Consider the following 12,135-nt stretch of genomic DNA (forward strand, 5'->3'; position numbering starts at 1 on the left):
AAAAAAAAAAAAAAAAAAAGAAAAGAAAGAAAAAGAAATAGAACATTACCAGCACTCTAAAAGCCCCTCATTTCTGTTACCAGTCACTGCCCAACCTTCCAAAGTAATTACTGTCCTGATTTCTAGATAATAAGTTTTGTGAAAGGCATATAAATGGAATTATAACAGATGAATAGTCTGTATCTAGTTTTTTTCCCTTGACCTTGTAAGATTCCTCCTTGTTGCTTGCAGCAATAGTTCTATCATTCTCACTATTGTCTAGTAGTCCATCAAATAACTTTACACAATTTATTTACCCAGTATACTGGTTTTTTTCTTACCTCTGGAGACATTTGCCAGTTTCACACATGGGCTATAATGATCTGGGCTGGGCCTAACTGGAAGCCTGCTGCTAGGGAAAAAAGAAACCAGACAAGCTTTTAGCAACTGCCTGCTGCTGAGTGACAAAATTAGACACTTGAGGGAACTCATTGGTGTTTTTTCCCAACTAATGAACTAAAAAAAAAAAAAAAAACCTTATAAAAGGCAGACTGGTATTTCTCCCTATCCTGTCCATTCTGCCAAACACACACACTGTAGAAAGAAGACTGGCAAAACAGGCAAGAGTTGAAAGCTTAGAGTAGTGAATTGACACCAAGATTCTACTGCTGTGAACACCTAAGAATTGTGTCACAGAAAAGAGTCTAAAATTTGAGTATGATTCCTAGCAGAAGACTGTAGTTAGGGTAATGAAAAAGCAATGATTTCCATATTTATGAGGGTGCCTGATATGAAGGCAAAAGTGAGTGCATGTCCAAGATTAGGTGATAGAAGGAATTGACACATTTACCTGCTCCACCAGAATCACTTACTTTGGGGGAATCCAGCTGCCGTGCCATAATGACACCCAAGCAGTCCTTTGGATAAGTACATATTCTAAGGAACTGAGATTCTCATCCAAAAGCCAATGAGGATCAAGTCTCTCAGCCAACAATCATGGACACAGATTCTCCATACCCACTGAAACCTTCAGATGACTGCAGCCTTGGCTGAAAGCTTTTCAGTACCCTCAAACCAAGAAACCCCATACCAGAATTATCCACCCAGTTAAGCTGATTCAGGATTTCTGGTCTTAGAAACTGTATTAGCTAATGCTTAGTAATATTTCAAGCTGATAAGTTTGGGGGAAATTTGTTACACAGCAACAAGTAACGGATGCAATAACCTGGGCTAATCCATAGTGTTCGCAGAGTCCTTGGCGGGCTCCAACAGGAGACTCACAACACAGTCTCCAAGGGTTCTTGAGCAAGGACACACCATCTGCCGCAAAGGACTATTCATTCTACTGAATCCATCTTAGTACTGAGAGCCTGACCATTAATCAAGTAACTAACTAAAGCTACTCACCATGAACTGAGAACAAGCCCAAGCATCTAGCAATAACACTGGATGGCAGCAATCCATTTCATGGTGAAAACGGTGTGTTGGGGATCAGGTTTAAGCTGGTCCATAAGTTACATAAGCACTATTCTTTAATTAGACAGCAGTAAATTAAGGATGGGATATTATAATCTCTAGACTAACCACTAAAAGAAGACTGAGTCCAGGACTCACAATGTAAGCTCAGTGGTAGAGCTTCTGTCTAGCATGTGTGAGACTCCGGGCTCAAACCCAGCACTGCAAAAAAAAAAAAAAAAAAATCTAACATATGTTACTTGTTTTTCATGTTAGGGAATTAAAGGAATCATGCCTCAAAGAAAAAGATGTTCTATAAAGTGCATTCTTTTGTACGGGATATATTTTACTCAATATTGAAGGGCTTGTGGCAATTAGAAAACATGTATTAAATACCATTTGGGAAAACACAAAAATGAAGTTTTTTATAAGTTACCTAAAACTCTACCCAAACGAAACCACACCATTATTGGGAGGAACTTTTTTTTATTACGAGATCACATTATTTACTTTTAACAACAGAGATCGACTCAAGTTGACTCAATTAAAAATATATTTCAGCATCCAATGGGAGGTCTCGTGACTAGGAAACAAAATCCTGATATATACAGTTATAGAGGTATACAGGTTGTGGCTGATAGCTAGGTCTCTGGAACCAGACAAATCTAGCTTTTCTCCACCCCCACCCCACGTATTTTACTTAGAAAAATTAGTTAACTTCTCTAGGCTTTAATATCCTCTTATTTAAAATAATAAAAGTGACCTCACAGTCTCAAGGATTCACATGTAAAGTTCAAGGTACAGTAGTCTTCTTAAAGTAAGTACTCCATGTATGTTAGCTATTACTGCTATTCTTATCCCAAGGACAATTGTGCCCCTTAGGGACTATTCTGGAGGTTATAGGCTGAATGTTGGTGTATGCTCAATATTCATTTGTTAAAATCCAATTACTAATGTAATGGCATTTGGAATTGTGGCCTTTGAGAGGTAACTAGGCCTTGAGAGTCCTCATGAATGGGCTTAGTGCCCTAATAAAAGGCCAAAGCTAGTTCTCCCTCTTTCTTCATGTGAGGACATAGCAAGAGGGCCCTTCATAACCCAGGAAGGAGTCAGTCACCAAGAACCCAAACTTGCTGATACCCTGATCTCAGACTTCAACTTCCAGAACCATGAGCGATAAATATTTGTTATTTAAGCCATGTGGTGTATGATAATTTATAATAGCAGTCCAAATTCACCAAGACACTGGACGTATTAGGGTTCTCCAGAGAAAGAGAACCCAAAGACAACGGAAGGGGATGGGGGTGGGGGGTGGGAAGACACACACACACACTAAATTGTTCTAAGAATTTGGCTCAGGCCCTGTGGGGTCTGGGAGGTCCAGAGTTGTAAGACAGGCTGGCAGGCTGGAAATTCAGGTTTGACTGGAAGATACAATCTTTAGTTTGAAATCTACAGGGCTGGCTAGCAGACTGGCAGGCTCTTGGAATTTTTTAGCCTGTAGCTGTTGGAGTTTCCATGTTGCAGGCTTCTTCAGCTCCAAGTGTGGGATATATAAGGCAAAAAGAACACGTGGAGACTCACCAATTAGTGTAATTGTCCAAATCCCAGGGTCCTTAGCCAGTCTACTAGAGTCCAAACTGGCAGAGTGGGGAGAGGGAAAGGAGGAGAACGATAGCAACACAAACATGCAAAACCATTAAAATTTAACCAGAAACTCATGTTTGTGGGAGAGCAAGGTCTAGGAAGACACTTTCACTACTGAAAAATAAATGTTTATCACTGTATAGATGAGGTACTCTGATTTTTATTTTGTCAAGGGAGGCTTATGATAATTGACAATTCAGACGAAATCACCCACTGAATTCCTACTCTAAATCCCTAAGTGTTGGATTTACTTGCATGAAGTCATCCTGGAGCAGTGTGGCACAGGGTGTGTGAGAAAACGCATGTGCTCAGGCTAGGAGAAAGAGATTGAGTATAAAGAAGTGAGAGTCAACAAGATGGAAGAGTTTGATATGCAAAGAAGAGAGAATTATAGTTACTTGGACCTTGACTGCACATATTAAAAATAACTTTTACTTTGTTCTCCAATATTGGCCATATTTCCTACTATTTGTCATGCTCTCTAGTATTTGCCACCTCATGACAACAATAAATTATGAAACAAGATGTGCTGTTTACATTAGTAAGCACGATTTATTTTAAATTCAACACAAGAAACTTTGAAACACAGAATCATCTTCAGACCTCATACCCAAGCTATGTTTAAATACCACATATGCTGAATATGGGGGCCAGCACATCTTCTAAATGACAGTTATAAATCAGTTTCGAGCAGGGAGTCCCATGAAAAGCTTGCAGGAAGATAAAAGTTAGCCTCTCAGGTAGTGTATGGCACATGAGTGAATTTTACAAGAATTGTGTATACAGTGTATTTAGCCAATATTGAGTCAAGAATTTCAGGAAGTATCTTTTAATGCACATGCTGGGACAGCCCTGGCTCTGCCTTGGTACCTTCTGAAAGATCTGACATTCTGAAGGTAAAAATACTACAGAGAAAACATTGCTACAAGAACTGCATAAAGTTCAGACTTGCTCAGGATAATTTCTACATACAACTACACTTAGCTGAACTATGGCAAATATCTCTTAACATACAGCTTTTCTTCAGTTCCTTACATTTCAATGTGTAGAACTTCATTATAATAAATGCTATTTAGAGGTATTTTACTCACATATATGATTTTTTCCCTAACTACACATCTCTGTGGCTATAAAATTTTTCTTTCCTGAAAATCTCTTCTCTCACATATCTATTCTTCTTGTCCCTTTGTTCCCTAGAGTCTATATTTCTTCTTTAAGGGGATTTATATTCCTTTGAGAACAATTGCTGGGGAGCCAGCCTCAGAAAGGGGACAGAAATGTTTTTCCTGTATTGAAAGGGAAAAAAAAAATACATATATATCTACCTGTTAAATTATGGAACTAGAGATCAATGGGGAATTGGGGCATGGTAGACAGAGCTTTGCTTGAAAGCCTCTATTCTATGAAATGTGCAATCCTGCCGTGGTGCCTTGCAGGTGTCATGAAGCAATGAGGGTACATTCACACGAGTTTTCCAGCTATCTGCTAAGGTGAGGCCCCTCCGTGATGGCACCTGCTATGGCTTTTACTCCTCAGACACCTGAGGACCTGAAGAGGCGTCCTGTATACCTTCCAACCCAGACTCACTTCCAAGAGATTCTTTCTTCCCTTCCATGGAATCATTAGAATTGGAGTCCTCTTGGGAGATGCCCATTTCAGCCTCTGGTTGCTCTTCATTAACACAATTAGAATTGACATCGAGTTTGCCATCTGATAAAAAGATAAAAAAAAAAAATTGTTCCTACATGTGCCAGACAGTCTATTAATACTTTATGTGTACTCACTTAATTTCTCATAACTACAAGAGATAGATTATTATCTCTATTATAATTATCATCATTGCTTTACAAATAAAGAGAAGACATAGGTTTGGTTACTTGTTCCAAGCTTCATAGTAAAATAGCAGAATAATCACAGAACTCAGACTCTTGGCTCCAAAGCCAATCCTCCAACCCAGGATTGCAGTTTGGGATTTAACCCAATCAGCATTTGAATACAGCTTTCCTTTTAATTGGCTTGATGTCTTTGGGTAGGTAATCACCTCTATTCCTTGTTTTCTTATATATAAAACAGTGTTTGTAATAAAGCCTAACCTGCATTTATAAAGAAAAAAATATCTGTAACATTTAGAATAGTGTCTGGCACATGGCTGGGAATTCTCATTCTACTGACACGTCTATCCTCTCATGATGTTAGAACATAAAGAGGTACTATTCTCTGTCCTCAGCATAGGATAAAAAAGGTTTGGTCCAGAGAACAAGAGAGGACAAGGTAGTCAGGAGGCCTGACTATTCTCTTAATGATAAATTGTTTAATTTTATACAAACCATTCAATCAAACTAAGAGTGTTTTTAAATCAAGTGATAAAGAGGACACTGTCCCATCACTAGTGGAGATAGAAATACCTAGGATCAGTCATTTAAACAATTTTTTCAAACTACATACTACATAAGTTCCCCAAGAACACAGAATAGCTTCTCTGGGGTGGGCTATAGGGATGTGGGTTGTTCCTCTCTTGCATATGAGAATCATTGCTGAAACAATTCAGTTACTGAAGAAAATGTAAACTTACCAGTGAAGGAGAAAGAAAGAATGTGAAACTCACTACTCTGACATTTGAAGAAATTTAATCTGTATATTAGATCTGCAATTTAATCTGTAATTTACAAATATACTCTGTAATTTCATCTGTAATACTGAAATTAAATTTAAAGGCTTCCAATTTTAAAATCCTCTGGTACCCATTAGGGAAAATTTAAGTATTTCTGTATTCGAAAAATCCTTCATGAGCAGGACATAAGTGATTATCCATTACGAGTCCCACCATTTTCAGGGCAGGCTCCTGAGCTTACATAAAGAATGTGGAATAAATCACATTCCCTTAGTATCCTATGTTCCTCTGTTTCCCAGTGACATTTCTTCTGACTATATTCTATGCATTATTCCAAAGACTAGAAGGGGACACATTTAAGTTTAAGTGTGGTCCTTATGTTGGTCACTCTTGAGCTTCCTTGGTCCCCAGATATGATTCAGTTCCCATGTTCTCAGTGTAAACATCAACTATCTTTCATTTTCCCCACTGAGAAGCAGAATGAGATCAGTGGTTACATATACATACTGTTCTCCTCTTGGCTCTTTTCTTTGGCAGCCTCCAACTGTTGCTTCTCATAAATGTCCTTCAGATTCTTACATATTTTCTTATGCGTAAACCAGTGTGTCTTTTGGCAAGTTTGATCACAATATATCACCTGAAAGCAATTGTAGGTTTATTTTCATTTTAAGAGTTAGGATTGCATGATTTCCCAACTATAGCCTTAAACCAAGAACTATTCTGTAAAAACGTTTTAGTTTTCCATATTGTGTACTGTATGGCTATGTATTGATTTAGGTTTGCAATTTTTAGCTTACACTTTAAAACAGTAATGATATATAACCAACAGTCTACAAAAGACTGACAAATGACTTATTAAGATCCTTCTATATAACACAATTGGAAGAATAAATGACAAGATGAAGTTGTCATCGTAGAGGAAGCCAAGCCTGAGAAAGAGCAGGGTGGGGTAGAATGGAAGGAGACAGATGCCTAACAATACAGTTGGTAACAGCTACGCGACACAGGAGCAAAGGAGGCAGAGAGGAAGCAGTGACTCACTCTAACTGGGGGAGTCAGGGAAGGCAGAGAATAGGAACGAAGTGTACCAAGTGAGGGGAGTATCTCGAACAAAAATACAGGGAAAAGGAAGGGAATGACATATATAAAGATAAGCAAGAATACTTTATAAATGAGCTTATATTTTTCCAAGTGAGAATGGAAATGAACTTATACACACTTATTAGATGCCAAGCCCTGTGGTAGGCCGTTATGCATGCATGCATGGTATTATGGACAGCATTACTGGGTTCAATTCTTTACTCATTGCTGCATTCATTCACTTTAGATAGGATTTCAAAGTTCTATGCACATAAAAGGAGAGAGGTCTGACTTTTAGATTTGGCCACCTGACTTGTTTTGGCCCACAGAAGGAGACAGCACGGCGATTACAAGGCCCGGCCTCAGAAGCCCCTGTGTGTCTCTAGTTGCCCAACTGAACTTTTCCATTAGCATGAGAACAAGCTCAGCTGCCCAACTGTCCCAACTGAGGCCAGCCAATGACAAACAGAAAAGAAGTGACTGTTGCTATAAGCACTGTTTTTAGATTGTTTTCACATGCAGCAATAATTAGCCAACACAGATAGTTGAATTTTCACACCTTTAGCCCCAATTCACACATAAGCAAACTGAGGTTCAGAGAAATAAGTAATTAAAGGAGATAAAGCTGGAGAGGTAGACTGTGGCAGATTATGATGGGGTTTGTATAATACATTGAAGAATCTCACCTTAAAATCAATAGGAAATTATTACCTATGGGATTAAGTGAATGCACGGACACAAGTATGTGAGTTATATGGGGTCTAAGAAGATGAACACAATCACATATGCCATTTACAAAGGTAATTCTGGCAGAAGTGGGCAGTGTATTCCCTAAGAATTAAAGTTTGGGGACAGTCAGAAGAAGCTGTAGATTGTTTTGTTTTTGCGTGTTAAGGACTGAACGCAGGGATGCTCTACCACTGAAAATACATCCCCAGCTACCCCCCAACCCCCACCCCATTTTTCTTTCTGGACAGGGACTCCCTAAGTAGCTATGGCTGGCCTGAAATTTGGGATCCTCCTACTTCAACCTCCTAAGTAACTGGGATAGAAGTGGTAGTTTTAAAAAGAGTTGGTGAAAAGATGGTAGTTAAAGTCAACATCAAAAGAGTTAAGAGTATGTATTTATGAACTGTCCTAATCTAAGCTTCCATATCTGCTCCAACCTCAATCTCCTGCTCTCTACCTATTTCTTATTTTCTTATATTCACCCAGTAATATCCTTTCTTTCTGTGGAGTAGAAAAGAAACTAAGGCGGACTGGTAGTTTGGCAGAAGATAAAACACAGAACTACATTTATTCTATAATTCTCTTTCAAAACTAGTCTTTAAAATATTAGATGCAATACTTTCATGTATTACAACTTATTAAAGACTAACACCAGCTGTTATGTTTACAGACAACTAAAACCCAATTGCTAGCTTGGATGCAATATTAATCAGACATCAATGAATTTAAAAGAACTCCATTCTCACCATTTTGCACACTGAACATCTCTTGCTTGCTCCCTTTTCTCCACAGGTGGTGCAAAATTCAACGTCCACAAAACCCACCTGACCAGTGATGGCTTGGGTAAGAACAGAGAATGCAGTGGGATCAGAACCCTAGAGTGGGTATAAAGAGGAGGGGGGAAAAAAGAAAAACTCTGCAATCACCACAAAAGAATACTAAGATGCCGCCCCATGAACAATGTTATCTAGAAACACATACTCAAGAAAGAAATCATTTACATTGACTTTTTGACAAAATGACAAATATTTTTTGAGAACACTTTTTTTTCTATACAAAGCATATAAGAAGTCTCAGATCCCAAAAATTATAAAGAAAAAAAAATGACCTATTTTTGAATACAAGTGTTTTTCAATTAACATTATTCAGTAAGCCCATAGTGATTTCAGATAAAGGACAATGAACTCAAGAGTAGAATTTTTGAAAACTGACATCAAGACAATATTCATATAATTGTGGGACAGTTATAGGGCACATCATGAATGTTTAATCATCTTAATTCTTAAGTTTGATGCAACTTAAGCATTTAAATTAAGTACTAAGAAAAATCAACAGTGTGAAATTATTATTGCAGGATTATTAAAATTAGAATGGGTTATTAAAGAGGATATATAAAAATTTTTATGAAGAAAATTATGAGGGGAAATATTTAGCTACCTGAGGTGATGCTTTTAAAACCTATCTAGAATAAGCAAAAATAATCAAGGAGCATCTATTTTTCTTACCTATTCCTAATAGCTCTGTGTTCTGGATTACTTATTCGGAACCAATATTTTGCCACTGTTCATAATTTTCATTTTCATTTGAGTCTTTACTTCTTCCTAAGAATGTTTTTACATTATTTTACCAATTGTACATAATGGATCTTTAGAAAATAAAACCTGGAAGCAAGTTCTATACTGTTCTATATAGTTAAGATAGTTAAAAGATTCAAGAAGTGCTTTTAAAGTAGAATTCTTTTTAAAACTCTCATGCTCCTCAATAATCTCTAGGGTATATAAAGAACTCAAAAAGCTAAACACCAAAAAAACAACCCAATCAATAAACAGGCCAAGGACCTGAAGAGACACTTCTCAGAAGAGGACATACAAACAATCAACAAATATATGAAAAAATGCTCATCATCATTAGCAATTTGAGAAACGCAAATCAAATCTACTCTAAAATTTCAGCTCACTCCAGTCAGAATGGCAGTTATTATTAAGACTAACAACAAAAAGTATTGGCAAGGATGTGGGGGAAAAGGTACACTCAGACATTGCTGGTGGGACTGCAAATTGGTGCAGCCAACATGGAAAGCAGTATGGAGATTTCTTGGAAAATTGGGGATGGAACCAGCATTTGACCCAGCTATCCCTCTCCTTGGTCTATACCTGAAGGACTTAAAAACAGCATAGTACAGGGACACAGCCACATCAATGTTTATGGCAGCACAATTCACAATAGCTAAACTGTGGAAACCAATCTAGATGCCCTTCAGTAGTTGAATGGATAAAAAAAATGTGGCGTATATACACAATGAAATATTACTCAGCAATAAAAGAGAATAAAATCATGGTATTTGCAAGTAAATGGATGGAGTTGGAGAAGATAATGCTAAGTGAAGTAAGCCAATCTCAAAAAACAAAATACCAAATATTTTCTTTGCTATAAAGAGGCTGATTCATAGTAGGGTAGGGAAGGGGAACATGGGAGGAATAGATAAACTCTAGATAGGGCAGAGGTGTGGGAGGGGAAGGGAGGGGGCATGGGGTTAGAAATCATGGTAGAATGTGATGGACATCATTATCCAAAGTACATGTATGAAGACACGAATTGGTGTGAATATACTTTGCATACAACCAGAGATATGAAAAATTGTGCTCTATGTGTGTACTATGAATTGCACTGCATTCTGCTGTCATATATAAATTAATTTTAAAAAACTCTCATGCTCCTGAACACAAATAATAATGACAATAATATTAACTTTTCATGTTAAGATGTTAAGAATTCTCTTTTGCATTAAATATGAGGTACTAATAAGAAAAAATTAGGTGAAATGAACCCTTGGATATCAGATACTTTTCTAAATAATTCCACCAGAAATGAAGGTGACAATTGTGCTGAAATGCTGACATGCATCAGAGAACTTATTAAAAATTCAGAACCATCCCCTTGGCCCATATCTAAATTAGAATTTCTTAGGGTGGAGTCAAGATACCTGCATTATTATCAACATCTGAGGTAATTTTAAGGCATATTAAAAGTTTGAGAATCACTAGTACTTAGCACTGGATATACATAAATCTACATAATTCTTTTGCCTCCAAAGTACTATATCAGATTAGATAGCAATCCCACCCACAAATCAAAAGAGAACATGATATGCCCAATGGACATCAAAACAATTACATTTTCATATCCAAATAGTTCTTTACAGAACTACCCAAAAATATTCAAAATACCCCTCCAAATAGGACTTTTGTGGGAGTCATCAACACACTAATATCCGCATGGATAAAACTGAAGGTAAAACCAAAGGATATTTTCCTAGGAGTATGGCTGTTCATGTGAACTACTACTTCCAAAGAAAAATTAATGATGGAACAGATGAGTAACCACAGAGAATCTTTCTTGTCACTGATGTGTGACAAGAACTTTCCTGTTAAACAAAATCTTGTTATCTACTTGGTTAAATAAGAATTTGTTTAGGTGCCAGAGCTTCTTTTATGAAAAGATACTCAGCCTGGAAATAAACAGGAAGCTTTATTCAATGTATGCTATAAAATCAGAGAAAGAAGCTAGGCTCTTAAAATACCCATTAGCAATGGATATAGCAAAACATGTGTAACAGCATAATCTGCTGCAATGCTGGAGTAATATTTCTTAAATTTGGCCATGTGCCACACTTCCTACTGAGCTTTGTGACAGGCAGAAGCCAGAGTCCCAGGAATTAAAACCAGGCAGAAGGGCTGGGATTGTGGCTCAGCGTAGAGTGCTCACCCATCATGTGTGAGGCCCTGGGTTCAATCCTCAGCACCACATAAAAATAAAATAAAGATACTGTGTCCAACTGCAACTAAAAAATAAATATTAAAAAAACAAACAAACAAACAAAAAAAAAACAACCAGGCAGAAGGAATCAAAACCTGCACAAGTGGACCCAGGCATGAATAGTCAGAAAGCAACAGGTGATCCTCAGGGCAGCAGCCCTGGGAACCTTGTGTTACAGGAAAAGGTCAGCATTATCTCAGAGGCTTAAGAACTTGTGGTACAACCAAAACTATTAGGCAGTAAACAGTAGCTATCTGGGACACTCAACTACAAGCATTCAAAATAAAGGATTCCAGAGAGTGGATTATATAACTCTTAAAGGACAAAATTTTAAAAAAGAAACATCTTTCTAAATCGTATTAAGTACTACCTTAACTTTATTATGAACCTTTTCTTGATGACTTAGATTGTTATGGTAAATATGAATCATTCTACTCTGTAAACTTTAATCATATTATTCTATCATGTGGGGCTAAGATGAATCGCTGTACCCTACACTGACCTGCTTTGACTTTTTAAGTCCTCTGGGCTGCTGTTTAAGCTTTTCTGTTTTCTCCCATGAAGGTGGAAAGCCAGCCAGCACTTGTTAGTGTTGCAACCCTCCCACAGCAGCCTATACTAGTTCCTTTTCTGATGTCAGTTTCTCCAGCTTTCTCACTAACACAAGCATAATTTTGTTTAAAGCAGCAGGAGTAAGACAAAACACTCATTTCCCCAAATTCCTGTGCAGCTGAGAATGGTCATATGACACAGAGGGTGTTTCGGAGAGCTTATATGTTTTAGATATAGGCCCCTTTGGACTTCCTGCCTGCCTGGGA

General features: G+C 37.5%; 1 protein-coding gene across 3 annotated transcripts in view; it reads right to left on the minus strand.

Moving 5' to 3' along the window:
* Window positions 1–3,608: 3,608 nt before the first annotated feature.
* Ankmy2 (ankyrin repeat and MYND domain containing 2) overlaps window positions 3,609–12,135 on the minus strand; it is a 36,459-nt gene continuing 27,932 nt past the window's right edge. For 2 of the 3 annotated variants that reach the window (XM_015498121.2, XM_015498123.2), the window contains exons 8-10: window positions 8,248–8,376; window positions 6,200–6,329; window positions 3,609–4,791 (exon numbers count right to left, since the gene is read on the minus strand). In XM_015498121.2, coding sequence (XP_015353607.1) covers window positions 4,607–4,791; window positions 6,200–6,329; window positions 8,248–8,376 — 444 coding nt within the window. In that variant the 3' untranslated portion in view covers window positions 3,609–4,606. The remainder of the gene's footprint in view (window positions 4,792–6,199; window positions 6,330–8,247; window positions 8,377–12,135) is intronic. The other variant, XM_015498122.2, reaches the window with a different exon arrangement.

This window comes from Marmota marmota, unplaced genomic scaffold, assembly GCF_001458135.2.
Source record: "Marmota marmota marmota unplaced genomic scaffold, marMar, whole genome shotgun sequence".
NCBI lineage: Eukaryota > Metazoa > Chordata > Mammalia > Rodentia > Sciuridae > Marmota > Marmota marmota.